At 44.1% G+C, this 19,128-nt stretch overlaps 1 protein-coding gene across 1 annotated transcript in view; it reads right to left on the reverse strand.

Annotated features, from left to right (window-relative positions):
• The window catches only part of kif1ab (kinesin family member 1Ab), a 34,461-nt gene that overhangs the window by 11,524 nt on the left and 3,809 nt on the right, over positions 1-19,128 (reverse strand). Inside the window, exons 5-35 of the mRNA XM_056597666.1 lie at positions 18,988-19,056; positions 18,307-18,485; positions 17,491-17,602; positions 17,008-17,085; positions 16,502-16,567; positions 16,381-16,398; positions 16,200-16,278; positions 15,913-15,991; positions 14,919-15,061; positions 12,790-12,920; positions 12,135-12,214; positions 11,618-11,693; positions 11,417-11,496; positions 11,093-11,199; positions 10,815-10,898; positions 10,034-10,214; positions 8,828-8,900; positions 8,535-8,625; positions 7,904-8,052; positions 6,330-6,508; positions 5,888-6,025; positions 5,311-5,429; positions 5,121-5,206; positions 4,599-4,734; positions 4,027-4,219; positions 2,555-2,645; positions 1,482-1,600; positions 1,298-1,353; positions 804-912; positions 641-707; positions 204-288 (exon numbers count right to left, since the gene is read on the reverse strand). Coding sequence (XP_056453641.1) covers positions 204-288; positions 641-707; positions 804-912; positions 1,298-1,353; positions 1,482-1,600; positions 2,555-2,645; positions 4,027-4,219; positions 4,599-4,734; positions 5,121-5,206; positions 5,311-5,429; positions 5,888-6,025; positions 6,330-6,508; positions 7,904-8,052; positions 8,535-8,625; positions 8,828-8,900; positions 10,034-10,214; positions 10,815-10,898; positions 11,093-11,199; positions 11,417-11,496; positions 11,618-11,693; positions 12,135-12,214; positions 12,790-12,920; positions 14,919-15,061; positions 15,913-15,991; positions 16,200-16,278; positions 16,381-16,398; positions 16,502-16,567; positions 17,008-17,085; positions 17,491-17,602; positions 18,307-18,485; positions 18,988-19,056 — 3,253 coding nt within the window. The remainder of the gene's footprint in view (positions 1-203; positions 289-640; positions 708-803; positions 913-1,297; positions 1,354-1,481; positions 1,601-2,554; positions 2,646-4,026; positions 4,220-4,598; positions 4,735-5,120; positions 5,207-5,310; positions 5,430-5,887; positions 6,026-6,329; positions 6,509-7,903; positions 8,053-8,534; positions 8,626-8,827; positions 8,901-10,033; positions 10,215-10,814; positions 10,899-11,092; positions 11,200-11,416; positions 11,497-11,617; positions 11,694-12,134; positions 12,215-12,789; positions 12,921-14,918; positions 15,062-15,912; positions 15,992-16,199; positions 16,279-16,380; positions 16,399-16,501; positions 16,568-17,007; positions 17,086-17,490; positions 17,603-18,306; positions 18,486-18,987; positions 19,057-19,128) is intronic.

Raw genomic sequence — 19,128 nt, forward strand, 5'->3', positions numbered from 1 at the left:
AGTATGCTTAAACATGACTACCAATCATTATAACAACGTTTATAGGTCATAAAAGTCGAAAAAGCATAATAGGTCCCCTTTAAGATAACCTGATTTACCAATGGGGAGAAGAGGAATACATTTTCTTGGCTATTTTTAGATCTATGTTTCTATGTATATATTGCACTGGCAACTAAATAGCCGTGAAGTATTTGATTACTCACCGACAACAAGCTCCTTCACTTCCTTCCACTCAATATCGTTTCCTGTTTCGTGCGCTATGGTAACGGTAATCCTCCTTTGAATTCCCTGCAGAAACACAGAGAGAGGGAGACAGACAGAGAGACAGAGATAGCGAGAGACAGAGAGAGAAAGAGAGAGACAGAGAGAGAGAGAGACAGAGAGAGAGAGACAGTTAGAGAGACAGTTAGAGAGACAGTTAGAGAGAGAGAGAGAGAGAGAGAGAGAGAGAGAGAGAGAGAGAGAGAGAGAGAGAGAGACGGAGAGACAGAGAGACAGACAGAGACACAGAGAGGATGCTGTGATACTGGCACTGTAGAATGTGAAGATTTTAACTTTCCCAAGATCGATAAACAATAAGACGAGATTGGTTTGGCGTGGTGACAGGCCAAACAGGAAGTGGGCTTGAACAGGAAGTTACCTGGTGCAAGAGGAAGGTCCCGTGGCAGGGCATGCCACCACGATGGTCCACCACAGAGGGGATGTAGCTGATGGAGAGAGCACAAAACCACAGGCTTAATACCGCCTCTTGGCCACGTCCATGTGGGCCTATTCTCACTAGTCACAGCACAACGAGGACTCACTCTCCGTTGGCCTCCAGCTCACAGATCTCGAAGAAGGCCATGAGGTCGTACTTGGAGTGGCAGGGCCCGGCGGTGGAACGTTTCAGAGTGCTGAGCTTGGTGGCCGGCACTGAGGGAGGGACATGTGACGTGTGAGGGATCGCGTTCGTTCAGGAACACATGCAGCACATTGACATGGAAAGAGTCGACATGCATTCATGCAAAGGCAATTGAGTTTGGCTCATGAATTCAACTCCTGAATCATGTATAATTATTTCACAACTTCTTCGGAGCATTGTAAAATTGCGTGCGAGGAATTCGACTTGAAAGGTTTAAAGTGCAAAACACAAAACACACACTAATCTGTCAAACAATACTATTTACAGATGTTTCTGTGATTGAGATGAATGCTGCTTTATCAATCCAATGTAAGCACTATATTGAATTCAAATATTAGCATTAAGGCCAGTTTGTGCTATCATCTATGATAGTGAGAGCATCATGGATCTCCTCACCTGGTTTGGACAAGGGCATCACCCTGGGGAACTGTCTCCTGGATGGTCTCAGGGGACTGGAGGAGGAGTGGAAGAACCAACAACCAAGGAAACAAGTAGGGTCATTATTCCTGGTCCGTCACAACCCGTAACAAGGCATCACGCCAATCAGGGGGGGACACAGCGTCTTTCTCAGCCGTCTCACCTGATCATGTCTTTGCAGAGGGGGGGGAACGGTTGTTTCTGATAGTGTCCGAAGACCTCAAACACGATGGGCTGCGTCTTGATGTACTCCAGGAACCACTTGGTCACCTCCACTGTGATCTGGCACACACCCCAGACGATGCAATGTGTTAGTTTAAACAAGTGAAATCACATTTAACTTTTTGTTGTCTTTGGCGACACCTGTGGCGATAAGCAGTATCTTTCCCCATTGACATTGCAGTTGGTTTACTGCCAATGTCGCAACCCCGACTGATATATCGGCAGGCCGATATTATCGGCCGATATTAGGCATTTTTCAAACTATTCGGTATCGGCATTTATAATGGCCGATAAATTAATTGAAAAATAAAAAAGTTTGTCCACCAGAGGGCGCTCTAACGCCCCAAACCCGCTGATTCAGCCAGAGGTGGCAGAGTGAATGAGATCATCGGTGTTGTTCATGTGTGCAAGTGTGTTCATGGTAAGTTGGCAACTGTCACGAGACATACATTGCTTGAATAACAATTAAAAGAACATCCCCATCAATTCTCTAAAGTCGATAAGCATGACTTAATTCATGACTACCATGTCCAGTTTTGCTGTTGTTACGTGTTAGCTGAGAGTGAAAAGGATTTAAAGGATAACGACAAATAACCAATGTTAGGGAAATCTGTTTGTTTTGTTGCACGTTTCTGGATTTCTTTTTAATAAATATATATCGGCATATCGGATTTTTAAATCACAAAATATTCGTATTTGTATCGGCCTTAAAAATCCTATATCGGTCGGGCTCTAGCAACAACACCCGGTTTCTAAAATCTTCGAGGTACCCAGTTTAAATGTAAAATGCACTATAAAATATATATACATGAGCGGGGTCAGGCCTTACATTCTGAGTGTGGTGGAAGCCCAGTGGTGGACCCAGTGTGTAACCGTTACAGGGCCTACATTCTGAGGGTGGACCCAGTGTGTAACCGTTACAGGGCTTACATTCTGAACATGGACCCAGAGTGCAACCGTTACAGGGCTTACATTCTGAACGTGGACCCAGTGTGTAACCGTTACGGGGCTTACATTCTGAACGTGGTAGAACCCTAGCGGGGGTCCCCTCCCAGTGTTCTTCAGCGGCTCTGTGGAGAACGCCTCGTCATGGCGGTGGATGAAGCTGAACGCAAAACAAAAACGTTACAAATATTACTTAGTGAGTAGAAATTATTATTATTCATATATTGTATACTTTTTCTTTCTTTCTGAAACACTGAAGTGTCTCATAAAATATGCAATATAAGAATAAGCATCATCACGTTAAAGATGAAAAAATGATATATATATATATATATACAGTCTAACTGCCTTCTTAAAGGTTGCTTGGTAGCCTCGACAAAAACAACAACAAAAAAAAAAATTTTAGCGGACAAGGATAACACTGTCCACAAGCCAAGAGTTCATCTGAAGACAAACTATGTGGAACGTCAGAGGCCCGCGGTTCTTTCCCTGCTGTTGAGGTTTATCACCCCCGGCAACGACCTTCAACAACGGTTTGCTTCATGGAAATGTTTCCTTTGTTTTTAAATGGTTTACCATATTGCAATATTCAACTAAACATCATAGTACTATAATATAGCGCCTATCTTAGTAATAATAAAAATGAATCAACCAAAAAATCATAGTACAATAATATCTAAACTACTCCTCATTGTACTAAAATAGATCAACATCTCATAGTACTATAATATATAAACTACACATCCTAGTACTAAAACAGATAAACATCAAAGTACTTTAATATACAAACTGCTCATCCTAGTACTAAAATAGATAAAAATCTAAGTACTTTAATATATAAACTGCTCATCCTAGTACTAAAATAGACTAACATCAAAGTACTTTAATATATAAACTACTCACCCTAGTACTAAAATAGACAAACATCAAAGTACTTTAATATATAAACGACTCACCCTAGTACTAAAATAGATAAAAATCTAAGTACTTTAATATATAAACTACTCACCCTAGTGCTAAAATAGATAAACTAAACATCATAGTGCTATAACATATCAACTATTCACCAAAGTACTATAACAGATAAACTAAACATTATAGAACTGTCTCATCTAGTATACTTAGGCCCAATCCCATTTCTCCCCCTTACCCCTCCCCCTTACCCCTTCCCCTTACCCCTCCCCCTTACCCCTCCCCCTTACCCCTTCCCCTTACCCCTTCCCCTTACCCTTCCCCTTCCCCTTCCCCTTCCCCTTCCCCTTACCCTTCCCCTTACCCCTTCCCCTTCCCCTTCCCCTTCCCCCTTCCCCTTCCCCTTACCCCTTCCCCTTCCCCTTACCCCTTCCCCTCACCCCTTCCCCTTCCCCTTACCCCTTCCCCTCACCCCTTCCCCTTCCCCTTACCCCTTCCCCTTACCCCTTACCCCTTCCCCTTCCCCTTACCCCTTCAAACAAGGGGGAGGTGTAAGGGGAAGGGGTTAGGGGTAGGAATGGGATCGGGCCTAGTTCCACACCGTGGGGGCCTCGGCGCTGCTGACTCACTTGAACTGGCAGAAGATGTCGGCGTACTCTGCAGAGATGCTGGAGGCCTGGAGGACTGTCACCCTGAAGGTGAAGGTGCTCCCCACCTTCAGGTGGCTCAGGGCCTTCTCCTGGGACAGCTCCAGGGCGTCCAGGCCCGGACCCAGCCCCAGCCCCAGCCCCTTCAGGGGGCTGAGGGGGGGCTCTGGGGTAGCTACTTGTAGACACACATCAACGGGTTCACGTATTGGTACACAGATATGCATGTGAAGATAGATAAATCAAGAGTTGTAGCAATGTACAAAGGATAAAGATGTCGCATCAGATAAAGTTGTATATATATATATATCTATATAGCTGTAGTTATATATAGATATGGATGTAGGCATTTATATAAATATAGATAGAAAGACATGAATAAAGATATTCATATATAATTAGGTATAAAGATATAAAGAGAGATATACATATATAAATATAGGCAAACAAATACCTATAGATGTAGGTTTAGAGATACAGATCCATTTGTAAATATAAACACATGTTGAATACAGATATAGAGGACTGAATAGACAGTATTGAGCAGTGCTGACCTGAGCATGTGTTGTTGTTGACCTCGTCGGCAGAGATGCCCACCTCGGAGGACTGTCCCTGGCCCTCTACGATGCGCAGCTCCTCCTGGGAGCTGTGGGAGTAGGGCAGACCCCCCGGGCACGTCTCCGTCTGGAACTGAACACAACACACCCAACTCGGTCACTATCCACTACTGGATAGGTTGGATTCTAAACGGAGACGGAGATATCGTTACGAGCGTGATTAGACGGTTGAATCGCCATTCAAAGTAAGGGGAGGAATGTTTTGATATGTGTCTAAAATTAAATCAATAGTAGAGGTGGACTAGTGTCTGTCAATCGTAGGCTAATTGTATTCCCTCTCTTTTGTTGACGATGTGCCAAGAACAATCAAATTGTAGTGATACATACAAAAGGAATTCTAGCAAACGACACATTAGCAGTCGCTTCAATCCAAAGCGACTACATTTGCCAGAAGAAACATAGCAGAATTTTAAAACATGTCAAGTTCGTGGGCTAAGCAGGCACTCGTTGTGAATCCACCTTCTCAAACTGCTGGTCCTCGAAGGATATCTTGGCAGTGCCGGACTGCCTCACGCCCGAGCCGTAGTCTGGGGCCTCTTCGTCGGCTGAGAGGGGGTCATGAGTGAACAGAGGTCAGACATAAGACACACTTACACCGCATTCGAGTTGAACCAAGGTCTGAACGAGGAACTTATCCCGAGGAGGTTACCTGAGATGGCTTGGACGGCCACCCTGAGGAACCCCTTCACCTCTCCCTTCTCGCTCACGATGGCCACGCGATGCACCAGCGGCACCGGGTACAGCAGGTTACTGAGGTACACAAAGGCCCTGGGGACACGCGGGGTCAGAGGTCATTGACCAGGGGTTAGGGCTAGGGTCATTCACTGTAAACGCTCTGAGAACATCGAAATTAAAACATCTAAAAAGGGGAAGGGAACCGCTATAGACGAGGTTTCTGTGGGCAGGGTGGTGTAGTGGCTGGGGTGTTTGGAACTCCATGCTGGGGTACAACGGTTTGAGTCTGTCTTAGAGCGGGATGCCTGTACCAGCGCCATTATGACGTGTATCTGATGTGCACAGTAAGCTTTGGATAAGGGCTAGTATATAGTAAAAATAGTTAGAAAAAGAAAAAACACTGGTGAGGACGTGTGCACAATATATAGTCGAAGGAAGAGAAGATCTAGTCATATGCTGGACTAGTTGAGACTAACTACTGGGAGTGGTTAATTGTAAAGGTTTCGTTCTTCCACAGGTCAGTCCACAGAGTCCCAAGAGCAGCGACTAACCTGCCCACCAGACGGAACCAGGGGAAGCGGTCGTAGAAGGGGTCTCCCCCGGTCAGGGCGGGGTCGCACTCCTCCACGCCACTGTTGGGCACGTCCGCAGCGCGGTCATACATCTCCCTCATCAGGTCAAGCCTCTGCCTGCAGGGGTCGAGTACACACACACACACACACATCCACACACACACACACATACACACACAAACACACAATTAAATTAATGCTTCTCCTCTTTCCTTCAGATCCTCTCTTGCTCTCTCTCTCGTCCTCTCCGGCCCACGCACGCACACACACACACACACACACACACACACACACACACACACCGAACACACACACACACACACACACACACACACACACACACACACACACACACACACACACACACACACACACACACACACACACACACACGCACACACACCCCTAGCCCTTACGTTACCTGAGTTTCTCCAGAGTCCAGTAGTGTGTGGCTCCATTCTTCTGGTCTTGGACCTCGACTGCGACGATGGTCTTGGGGAAGGGCCTCCTCTCCCTCTCCTTTGCCGCGCTGGCGGGCAGCAGGTCAGGGGGCAGCGGGGAGTACAGGGTGTCTGTCAGCAGCACAAACTGGAACTGGACCTGGCAGAAGGAAGATGTCAGAGACAAGACTGGCAGTTAGCATCAGAAGGGCTGGACGTTCTCTGACTGGACGTTAGCATTAGCATTAGAAAGGGCTGTATGTACTCTGACTGGGCTTTAGCATTAGTATCAGAAAGGGCTGTATGTACTCTGACTGGGCATTAGCATTAGCATCGAGGTACTGTATGTACATTAGCCTAAGCATCAGAGATGGTGAATGTTAGCCTGGCTATTGCCAGACCAAGCTCAATCGTAGATTGCACGTTGGTCTGGGGAAGCTGCCATTATTTTCTTCAGCACAAGAGGCGTGATCAACGGGCCAAAGTTCAAATGACTCTGTACACAATTGGCTGCTTGCCGTCGCTTCCCTGTCATCCCTACCGCAAAAACGTGTCGGAAGCAGAAAGAAATGTATTGCTCTTCTCCAGACCCTTCTGCAGGGCGAACTCAAATCGCCGGCAGAATGGGCAGGGCTACCCAGTCTAGGTGGATGTACTCTGATGGCACATTTCCACCGGAGGGTTCGATTCGGTTCGGTTCGCCTCAATCCGGTAGGGAGGGGGCGGTATAGCCAAGCTCAGTTCCGAGGTCGCCTTTCCACCGCTGACAGTACCCCTATGGTAGGCCGGATGTCGATCGCCGCGGCAGCTTCGTAAACATCGTGACATCATAGCAGCGCGACACAGTGAAGCCTGCTCAATAAAAACAATAGGCCTAAATAAAATAAAAACAATAAAAACTGCCCCATCAAGCTCCCTCTGCACGTCTTCCTAACCCAAGAATGCAGAGGAACGTCTCCACCTCCTTGCTCGCCCAAGTTAAAGTTTTGCGCGACATGTCCATTGTCCAGAATATTACCTTGAGGGTATGCCTACTGTTGGTTTGTTTTTATCCCCATGTCGCCCGGAAGTGACTATTCTGTCAACCAATCAACGGAGGGCGCGTGTAGCTTGAACTTGCCGGCACACTTTCATGCGTGACGTCTCAGTACCCGAACGGAGGAGTACTGGACACGAGTGCGAAACGAGTACGGCTCAATACGGCTCAGTCCGGGTCACGCCCACTTTTGGCGGTGGAAACGCGAACCGTGCCGCACCTTTGCGAACCAAACCGAACCCTCCGGTGGAAATGCGCCATAACTGTACATTAGCATTAGCATTAGAGGTACTATACGTAGGCTATTCCGGATATTAGCTATTAAAAACGTTTGCTTACTTTAATGGACAATGATTGCTGTACACATTTATCTTACACAATTGTTGATACAATTCACAACTTTCAAAATAGGAAATATATTAGGAAACAAAAAGGTGAACATGTCCCTTTTAGTAGAAAGGACACAGTATGGCGGACACCACCTCAATTGCCTTAGAAAACACAGAAGGCTACGTTTACCTTCTTCTTGAGCTCCACGCTGATTGCATTGGCCTCCTTGAGGAAGATGGCGTTTCCCCAGAGCAGGTCGCGGAGCGAGGTGAACTGGTAGAAGCGCCACTTCCGGAAGGCCCACAAAGCGAGCTCAGTCTCGCGCGGAGTCCACGGCACTACAAAGGGAAAACAGTTCACAGCGCCAGAAAAGTTTATCAAATTAACTAAAATAAAAAAAGAAAGAAAGAAAGAAAATGTAAGAAAAAAAAAAGAACAAAAAGAAAAAAACAAAATAAATCATCAAAAGTAAAAAAAAATACAAAATAAATTATAATAAATAATAAATAATAAAATGTAGATGAATAATCAATGATACAGAAAATTGCGATATTTCATTGCAGGAGACTTCTGATGATGGTTCTATCAGAAGCACTACTCATATACTGATCTGATCTCTAAACTCTTCTGACTTCTGACCCCTCATATATTTTGTTCATATGCCTTACATTTCAATACATTCATATTCATATTCAGGCCAATTTCACAGACCCTTTTATCCTAAGCGACTTACACTAAGCAAATTTTTCTGAAGAAAATAACATAATCAATATTATAACCAAGGTGACTAAGAAGGTTGAGTTGATGATGAACTTCGTACCTTCCTCCTCTGGCTCCTCTTCCTCCTCGGGGGTCTCCAGACAGCGGGAGTCGACTTGTTTCTGAAGAGCCTCCAGTTTGCTCTCATAGTCCTGGGAATAAAAAAAAACATTACGACCAACCCCCCAAAAATGTAGTCAAATGATTCCGATGACCCACAAACCAACTTCACACAGTAGTAAGGTAGTGAGTTGCCCAAGTGGACTTACGGCAAATACAGAAAGCGGTCAATGGTTAGACAAATTGTACAGGCTCACACAAAGAAATAGTTTGTGGAAAAAATGTGACTCTTACCAGTCGCTGTTGCTCAAGCAGATTGCTGGCCTCTTCCCTCTCCTTGCGGTACTGGTCCTCAAGCTCCTGCAGTCTGGAGGGGTTAACAACACTTTATTCTACCCCTTCATTCACACACTCCACTGGGAATAGGACTTGTACATCAGAATGCATCATGGGGTTTTTGGTTTTGGTGATGCTCCGCCATTTTGTGATGACTCATGAGAGTTGTAGTAACATAAAATCCTACATAAAAGGCAATCCAATTTCCTTTTTTTTTTCAAAACACCATTTCTGCCATCAACATTCCTATATGCTGCCAAATGATGGCAGTCGTTGCGACGTCACGATGACCTTTAATTATGCTGTAATCCATTTGGATGGTACGCTGGAACGTGCAAGTCTCCCAGTTTTCTTGCGGCATTTGCGGAGGCACGTCCCCTTTTGGTCGTAGTATATTTCCCGTTTCTCATTGGCTAGTCATTGTTATTGTTAGCTACATTAGCCTCTTTATCAAACCCGCTCGAAAACAAACAACACAACTTTACATTGTATTGCACGCACAGCAAGACCGTGCAATGCATAAATTGGTGACCAGCATAAAGTAGCAATGTAATCAAGTGTGTAGAACCATTTAAAATCCACATTAAAATGACCAACGTGATACAAATACAAAGGAAATTACGGGCGCAGCCATTTTTGTTGACGAGTAGTACATTCAGCCTCACTGAACTCGGTCTACTTTCAAAGAGACGAGATATTACGACCAAAAGGGGGCGTGCCTCAGTGAAATGCCGCAAGGAAGCTGGGAGATTTGCGACTTACAACTTGCACGTACCGGCGTACCGTCTAAATGGATTACAGCATTACAATAGACCCTTTCAATAAGAGCCTCTTTGTTGGACAAACACAAGTGTCGCTAATAATAATAATAAGCTAATAATTATGGGTCTTATTACTAGAGACACCTGTCCACGCGGCTGTGCAAGAGAGCTATTTAATTCATGCTGTAAAGGATCACTTTACAGTACTACAGTACCCAACTTACATTAATACTTCTACAATTGTCTTTACTTAATAATTATAAAAATTACAATCATAAACAAAATAATTATAATGAACATAATAATCATAAGTAATGGTTTACGTAAGCAGAGATCTTATCGTAATCAAAATAAACATGGTCATCATTTTTGGGGGTTATTTTCAAGATGGCCGACCACTTGCCTCTGCTCCATCTCCTGCTTCATGTCGATCCCCTGTTTGTCCAGCAGCTCCCTCTGAGCGAACGCCCAGTCCACGGGCTCCACGGGGGTCTCCGCGCACGGGGTCCTCTCCCGCTCCATGCGGGCCTGCTCTGGGTCGTTGAAGCGAAACACGTGGCTCTTGCCCATGATGATGCGGTTCCCTGGAGGAGTCCACGTCAAACGTGTCAATGTTCAAAAAGAGTAACCCTAACCCTAACTCGAAGTCTAACCCTAACTCTAACCCTAAACCTAGCTCTAATCCTAACCCGAACCCTTATCCTAACCCTAACTCTAATCATTCAGAGATGTCTGGAGGGTTATGCCGAGGTTAAATGTGGAATAAAAATAATAATAAGGCTGGTCATATGTTTATAACCCTGATTAAAGTAAATTAGTCATACCATGAAAATAAATTGTAAATATTTACAGAGTTTACTCACAGAATACTCAAACAGCATAGCTAAATTGAGTTGGCAAAACAATTAATAGACCATTTTCACAGAGCTATCTTCACAATTTTTGTCTACTACCCTCCCAATACTACTAAGATCTATTAACTAACTTTCTGCACTTTTCCTATCAACTTAGCTGCATCTCATCAATTGCAACTTGGATAACTAAATCAGTACACATTATAAATGACTGGTTAATTAATCACGATTGAAGCAAAAACCATTTACCATTAAGCATTTCTATTTGATTCATAAGAAATAAAAATCCTAAATTATCTATTATTTGGGTATATACAGTTTTCTGCTTACCAGACTTCAACACAATGGGGGTGGTCACTCTCTTGCCGTTGACATAGGTCTCTGCGCCTTCACACGGGTCCAGAATGACATTTCCTGTTGCAAAAAGATATAAAAAAACAACAATTAGATGACCAATGAACACACTGTTATTACATAATGTAACTGGAAAGGAGCCACAAATCCGATTCACTCATGGTGGTGAACCTCGGAATTTTTGATATTGATATTGATTGATATTTTTTCTATTTTGCTTTCATGTAACGGATAGGGAGAGCAGAGGTGGTGACCTTCTCCCTGGGGCCCTGTGCTGCTGCTGAACGTGCAGTGTTCATCCTGGATGAAATGGCCGCTGAGGACAATGTCTTGACGGGTCTTGGCGTCGTCCCGGCCAACCCTGGGCAAAGAAATAATTGTCGATATAATCAGTTGACATCATGGTACAATAATATCAAATATTGAAAAGGAAAGTGTTGTGTAAGAAATTAAGGCAATCCTTTCTTTGTTAGGAAAAAATTGTACAGAGAAAATGATGTAATAAATAATTGTATATATGACCAGTTAAAATAGTGGTACAATAATGTCAAATATTGAAAATAAGAGGCTATCCTTACTTGGTGACGCCGTCTTTGATGTAATACAGGAGACACTCAGACATCAGTGGGTCTTCGTTGAGGTTCACCAAATGAGGAGTCTAAAGCCAACCAAGTGAGCGGGCAAATTAGCAGCCGTTTCGTCTGTTTATTAAAAGTATATAAAACAGTATGGGGTTTATTCCAATGTGATGAATACGCACGTTTTCCTGAATATCTCACCTTTTTCGGGGAGAAGACGCCAACGGTGCCCCCATCTTCCCTCATGGCCACGCCCATCTCAGCAAGCAGCGCCTCTCTAGACGATCACAGAGAAACATTCACGTTCACTTATTGTTTCCTTTTCACCTTTCAATGATAAAGCAACAGAATAATGCTATATACAGCGTTGCTATATGTGTATGGGCAAGGATGCTGCAATCAATTATTCTCTATTTAGTAAAAACTGTTGATTAAAATATAAAAATACATTAGCAGACGATAGCAGACTTAATTTAAGCTTAAGATTCCCTCAAACAGAAAATCCTTATATTCAAATAATATTGTAATAATAAGAATATGAATGTGAATAATCCTGTGTAATTATACTATTATTACTATTCATATGAATATGATTATATATGATTACATACGATATTGTGCAATAATAATAACATTAATATGAAAATTAAGATGAACAATTCTTTGTGGTAATACTGTTCCATGTGCATGTCTGAGTTTGAGCTCCATGTTTCCAGACCTCTCCATGCGGATGGACTCAGTGCGTCGCAGCTTTTCCTCCCACGTCACGTTCAGCTCTGCAATGATTTTCTCTGTTTCCTGTGAAGTCGAGGTTGAGAAGTGACTCACTGTAGCACAGTCTCACCCTCCTCCTAGTTACCATCGGATCACACACACACACACACAAGCACGCACGCACACACGCACGTACAAACACCCATGCATGCACCCACGGACACACACACATGCATGCACACACACATATACACACACACACACAAACTCACAAACTCAACGCACACAACATACACACTCAACACACACAACACACACATTTTCCGATCCGGCTGGCTAACAATAATCATAACACACAACATTTCTACTGCATCTTTCCTACATAAAATGCAGCTCAAAGTGCTATTTGAAGCTTCAAGATAAGAACAACCTTGACGAAAATAAATCAAAACAAATAAGTAGAAACACGTTTTCTAAAATATAGATAATTACTAAACATGCATCCTCCTTTACAGTCGACTCCTCCTTAACCTTCCCTCCGTGTGTGTGTGTCTGTCAGTCTGTCCGTCCGTCTCGGTGCTCCCAGCACCAGCACCCATTTCCCACTATCCCCGCCCCCCGCCCCCCGCCCCCCGCCCCCAGCCCCCAGCCTGCCTCACCTTGAGCCTCTCGATGGCCTCCTCGCTGGCGGGGCTGAAGATGCGGTCGTGGAGGTTACTGATGGAGGCGGCCCGGCTGGACAGGGCGGAGAGGGAGGGGGAGGGGCTCATCCCAGTCATGGCGTGGGTTACTGTGGAGAGATCACCCCTTTGATGGCCAGCCTGGCGATTATTCACTGTGTTTTTGTAATCGCACAGGTCTGCCAGAGAAAGAGAGAGAGAGAGAGAGAGAGAGAGAGAGAGAGAGAGAGAGAGAGAGAGAGAGAGAGAGAGAGAGAGAGAGAGAGAGAGGAGGGAGGAAGGAAGGAAGGAAGGAAGGAAGGAAGGAAGGAAGGAAGGAAGGGAGGAAGGAAGGAAGGAAGGAAGGAAGGAAGGAAGGAAGGAAGGAAGGAAGGAAGGAAGGAAGGAAGGAAGGAAGGAAGGAAGGGAGGAAGGAAGGAGGGGAGGAGCGGAGGATGCAGGGGAGGAGAGGAATGCCGGGAAAACGAGGGAAGGAAATGAACACGCAAGAGGAACGGATAAAAAAAGGAATGAAAAAGGGGGCAGCGGGGAGACGTACAAAACACGAAGAAAAAAAGCTCAAATAATGGATCGTAAAAGCATAGATGTTGTGCTTACCAGAGCCATTGCAGAGATACAGGATAGAAACTTAACGGGACGGGATGCACAATGCGGTCGAGATACTTGCAGCCCCAATGCGTTTTTTGACACCGAAACGGGCGGTTGGTATGCATTACTTTGCAAGCTCACAAGTCAGAAGCAAAATAAAACAAATGTAGACTATTTAAATGGAGACATGTCCCACTGGTCTAGAGTTATGTAAAATATGTTTGAAAAGAAAGGAAAGCCGATAAAAGAAAAACACCATGCATCTCGTAGCAGGTAGCGTCTTCCAATTTGCTACCAATAAGCTACCACACACATATAACCAGGACTAACAAGGGCTTTTAAACTATTTCAAAATCACTACCACTGTGAGGACAGACCTCTGAACTGGTACTGCCATAATTATCATTTTAAATTAAATCATTGTTACAAAATGTTCTTTATTTTTTTCAACATGAACATGATAATGGATGTTACTATGGAGATAATGGAGGTTTAACAAGAAGAGCAACAATCATTAATTTTATGTTTGTTTGCTGTAAAAATATAAAGAGAAGTTCCTTTCAGCCAGTTAGCATTACACTTCCAATGCAAGTCGTATCTTGTCAGACTTCTAACTAGGTGCTAGGTCACTTAAGTTAGGTCTCTGGTGTGGTTGGGTATGGCTGGGAATTGTAGTTTTTTGCAAAGCTCAGGCTTGGCAGGATTTACAGTATACGAACATTTCAAACCAGTGATGACAGGGTCGGTGGATCGATACGCTGATAGGACAGAGGACAAGATTGAGTGTAAGTTACACCCAGGCACTAGTAAAACTAGTACAACTTGTAAAACTCAACCTCTCTTTTTTCCTGTGTGCATGCACATACAGGCCTATATCCAACTATTCGTATGTGAATGATTAGGAAAATTCCAGCATTCAGTATGCATCAATGTAGATCCAGACGCATTAGTTACTATCAGTATAAGTCATGTGAACATTACAGGGGTCACACGTAAAACAGCCCCTATTTAACTAGCTGGTGCTACCCCGACGAGCCAATCGACGCCGCTGTCAAAAGCTACCCTACAGTGGCAACACAGGGCGTGTCTCCCCAGATGTACTGTATATTTGATTCTGGATACTAGCTCCACCGCAATGCTAAGGGGGCATTGCCGACAGTGGCCCATGCGAGTGCGGAGACCCAGTACAAATTGTGGAATACATTGTAACTAGTTGCCCCAAACACCGGCCCCCGAACGGCGAACAAGGTCTTGTTGACCTCGATCCTAGGACACCGGTCTGGCTCACCTCAACAGAGCTGACAGTCTAAGGACATACGTCAGAAGAGAAGAAAGCCGCCCCAGTAGTTTGTAGCAGCTGCTGAAATCGGTTTCGTAATTGCTCCTAAACAACACACCCCCGGTGAGCGAGCCTCCACCTCACAGCCATAGAGGCGTGAGGCTCCACCTCGCCCCCGTAGAGGCGCGAGGCTCCACCTCGCCCCCACAGAGGCGCGAGGCACCCCGCGGTCCGTACTCACTCTCGATGATGTCCCCCAGGCCCTGGGAGAACAGCAGCTCCTTGAGCCGGGACACCTCCTCCTTCAGCTCCCGCACCAGTCGGTTGTTGGGGTCCTCGTTGATCACGGCGTTGCAGCGGATCTGCTTGGCGCGGTCGGCGTATCTGGGTCAAGGAGAAGAACAACAAACGGCGTCAGGCCTCAGCTCAGCGTCGCGCCTCAGGAGCTCCCTGGAGAACGATCGATGCACTGCCGCGGTAACCATAGCCTTCTGCTAAATCTTAAATACATGGCGCGTTCATTTTTTTACTTTGCCTTTATTTTCTTCTACGTATCTATTTTATTTTATTAAACTTTGCCTTTATTTTCTTCTACGTATCTATTTTATTTTATTTAACTTTGCCTTTATTTTCTTTGACGTATCTGTTTTATTTTATTACTTCAATCTATCTTATTATACTATTTAATTTCATTGCATGACGATGTTGCTAGGCGAAGCACTTTGAGTCTGCCTTGAGTATGAAAAGTGCTACATAAACAATGCTGCCTTGCCTTGCCCTGCCTCAAAGGGCCTGCTAGCTCCTAAGATCGAGAAACAAGGAGGCCGACGAAGTATACGGCGGGAGGGCTTAGCTCAGGAGGTAAACAAGGGTGACTTGTAACTGGAAGGTTGCTAGTTGAACCCTTGCTCCTCCTAGCTGATGGTTGAGTGTCCCTGAGCAAGACTCCTAACTGCTCCTGAAGAGCTGGCTGTCATCTCGCATGGTTGACGTCGGTGTGTGTATGCACCGTTGTAAGTATCTTTGAAAGAAAGAGTCTGCTAAATGTAAATGTACTGTATATTTTAAGGTTTGTAACACAGCTACTAGTACACAACTAGTACAATTGATAGTCCCTCATAAATATATATCAAGTCATTCGCATGTCAAACTATATTATATATATTATCAGAGAAATGTGTTTCTATGAGCACTCAACCCATTAAGGTGAAATCTAACGTTGAAGTCTGTCTCACCTGAGTGTGCTGAGGGTCTCGTCGTAGTTGATGTCTGCCGGGCTGAGGGCCGCCACCATGGCTGTACGGGAGTTCCCCCCTAGCAGGGCCAACACGACCACTCGGTGAGAACAACACACTGATAGGTACTTCCCCTGAACGGCAGTTAGACCTTGGTAATCCTACACTACATCCCTCCTTTACTATGGGGCTGTTGGGAATGATGTGCTCCCATCTCCTGAAGGTTACTCAGTATTATATATTTACTTTATTTCTACGATATATATATATTTTTATTAAACACATACCCAGGTTTTCTCTCAGCAGCCATGTAAGAACCGAGTCTCGGTATGGAATATGATTCTCCACTTTCTTCTTTTTCTTGTTCTGAAAACACAGCAAGGTTGAGTTTCCATATATATGAATTTAATATTTAATTGTGATGATATTTTCCACATTAAATATTAAAAAGTATTGCCAGAATTGTACCTTGTTTGGTGCTGAGTCCTGAAAAGTAAAAATTAAAAAATATAAAAAATATACTTTTTAAGGAATTTTAGGAAATCCACAAGGGCAAGAATGTCCCAGACGATGAAGAAAAACCCCTTACCACTTCGGCTAAGGCGGAGATGACTTTCCCCAGTGTGGTCAGAGATTTGTTGATATTTGCTCCCTCCTGTAAATACAAACACATTCCACATGTTAACGACGAATAAATTCAACTTCAATCCCCTCCGTACCCTTTCAGTAATAATCATAAAACACATGCATCAATAACGTACACCTTACAGGATTACGGATTGAAACTACAACGACCTACATTAATAGTCCTGTTGATTTGACTATTTCGTAGACCGGTTAGAGCACTGGTTTTCAAATGGGGGTACACGTACCCCTAGGCGTAATTTGGAGTACTGCAGGGGGTACTCCGTGTTTAAAATGTTCATTATATTTATGCCTAACCCTAACCCTTTCTCCCAAACATGTTTTGTGCCGGTGAAGAAAATAAATAAACATATATCTTAGAGGGGGTACTGTAGTACAAAGAGTTAGAGAACCTCTGGGTTAAAGGACGGTACAGCGGCTACGTGCTCAGAGCTTCGGCCTCTTTCTCACCTTCAGTCTGGTGCCCTTGGCCCCCGTGGAGTCAGCCCTTTCGCTGCCAGCCAGATCCACCAGGCTAATCTTACTGACCTGCAAACAAGTCGAATACGGTGAAGGAAAGGCAAGGAAAAAGACAAACACACTCGCCGTTTCATACACCACTCGAGGGAGTATGTCGCACGAGGGGGAAAGTGTTAGAAATGGTATGCCGCACTTTGTCGGAATCAACAAACAACAGATGGTGTCCCACCTACTCACTAAAGCTGCTAGGCTACATGGGCTTCTCATCGATGTTCTCTAAAGTACATTCATCTGATTTGAAGCTTAACTTGACGTGTGGGGATGCATTTCGAAACATCCGAAACGTTTCACTGGCTTGTTTTACAGCAGTCATTCCCCTATTATAGATGAATGACAATTTCATTGACACACAGATCCTGCGAGCAGTAAAACTCGTTATTAGCTTATCTTCGAATCATATCTTTCGAAACCAACCTTCTCGGAGGTGTTCTCTGAGTCCATGTCGTGCTTCTTCTGGGTGAAGATGATGTTGAAGACAGCGTGAGAACGGCTGCTGGTCTCGTTCATGTTGGTGGCGGCCACCGTCCTATCAGAAAGCCCCAAAAAAACAACGTTTTGTGTTGGATAAGGTGGGGCCTCTATCCGATATCACTCCATGTTGATTGCATCCGAATAATACAAATAATGTGCCACAATAATATAAAGGTACTAATAATTATTTCGATTTTGAGTGTGTTTTGCGAAACACCAAGCACATTTTACTTAAAAATCCAAAAAACAAAACATCAAGCAATCCAAACTAAGCAGGTCCATAGGCATGGATAAAACGCTAAGTCCATGTGAAGCCTTGAACATATTCGTTCATCAGTCTTGCACGACATCATTACATACGTCATCACACCACCATCGTGGCCGGAGATCTCAAAGATACCTAACTAGTGCTGTCAAGCGATAAAAATATTTAATCGCGATTAATCGCATTAATGTCATAATTAACTCACGTTTACATTTTTTTTCGATGCTAAATATCCCTTGATTTCTTTGTCCCATTATTTTTTTTGCTACAAAAAAAAAAGCCTATAGTGCAAGAACAATGAACATACAAACATACTGCCTTGAACATAGCAGTCAGGCTACTGCTTCTTTGTTTTGAGCCAAAGAAAATAAATAAATAAATAAATGACCCGGTTAAAATTGGTTTGCTTTAACGCCGTTAATAACGCGTTTAACTGACAGCACTATACCTAACACAAGAGGTGCCATAAGAAAAGGAGTTGATCCTGCTGTTACCTGGCCTTGTTGCCGGAGTCCATGAGGTCCTGGATGTCGTTGTAGGAGGTGACAGCCAGCTTGGACAGGTCCTCCACGTAGGGTCCCATCAGAGGGTGCTCGCGGACCCGCAGGTTCCCCTTGTTCTTGGGGTTCAGCAGGTCGCGAACGCGCTCGCAGTAGATCTCCATGTAACTCACCTTCGGTACACCAGGGCACAGGGGAAATGGTTGCTTTTTAGCCTAGTAGTCTTATTCTGTGTTTATTCGCTTCGTTGGTAGTTGATCGATCATCAGCTGCCGATACATGTGCATATTGTGTACATGTGCATGTGCAAAATTAGTGTTGACTTGTTTTGAATCATTTAGCAGACTCTCGAAAGCCCAACACAGATAATTCGGACACATGTCATTAGAAAACAGTTTGGCGTAAGGAATGTCTTTTTCATGCATGTTAAGAAAATAACCAACATTTTCTAGCTAAATTTGAGATTTGGTTCTCTCTATGGAAGATGCTAGGTACAGTTCACAGTATAAGCATCATTCTGAACACTTTGTGCTCAGGATACCAAAGCTTCCTGTCTGGGATCAATAAATGATACTGTTATCATATCTTATCCACTCCTGTCTGAATGATATAGTTTAAAGGCTTCCAGATGATGCATCGAGGAAGCCTCTACTGACACATGAAGATGTTGCTCACCTCCACCGAATAGGACTTGCTGTTGTCATTGTTGGTGTCGCTGAACTTGGTGAACAGGTCCTCACAGAGCTATTTCCAAAAACAAGGAAAGGTTTATGTTATTGTACATTATAATACAAATGGTGGCCCCATTCATAATCA

Source organism: Gadus chalcogrammus, chromosome 8 (genome assembly GCF_026213295.1).
Source record: "Gadus chalcogrammus isolate NIFS_2021 chromosome 8, NIFS_Gcha_1.0, whole genome shotgun sequence".
Taxonomy (NCBI): Eukaryota; Metazoa; Chordata; class Actinopteri; order Gadiformes; family Gadidae; genus Gadus; species Gadus chalcogrammus.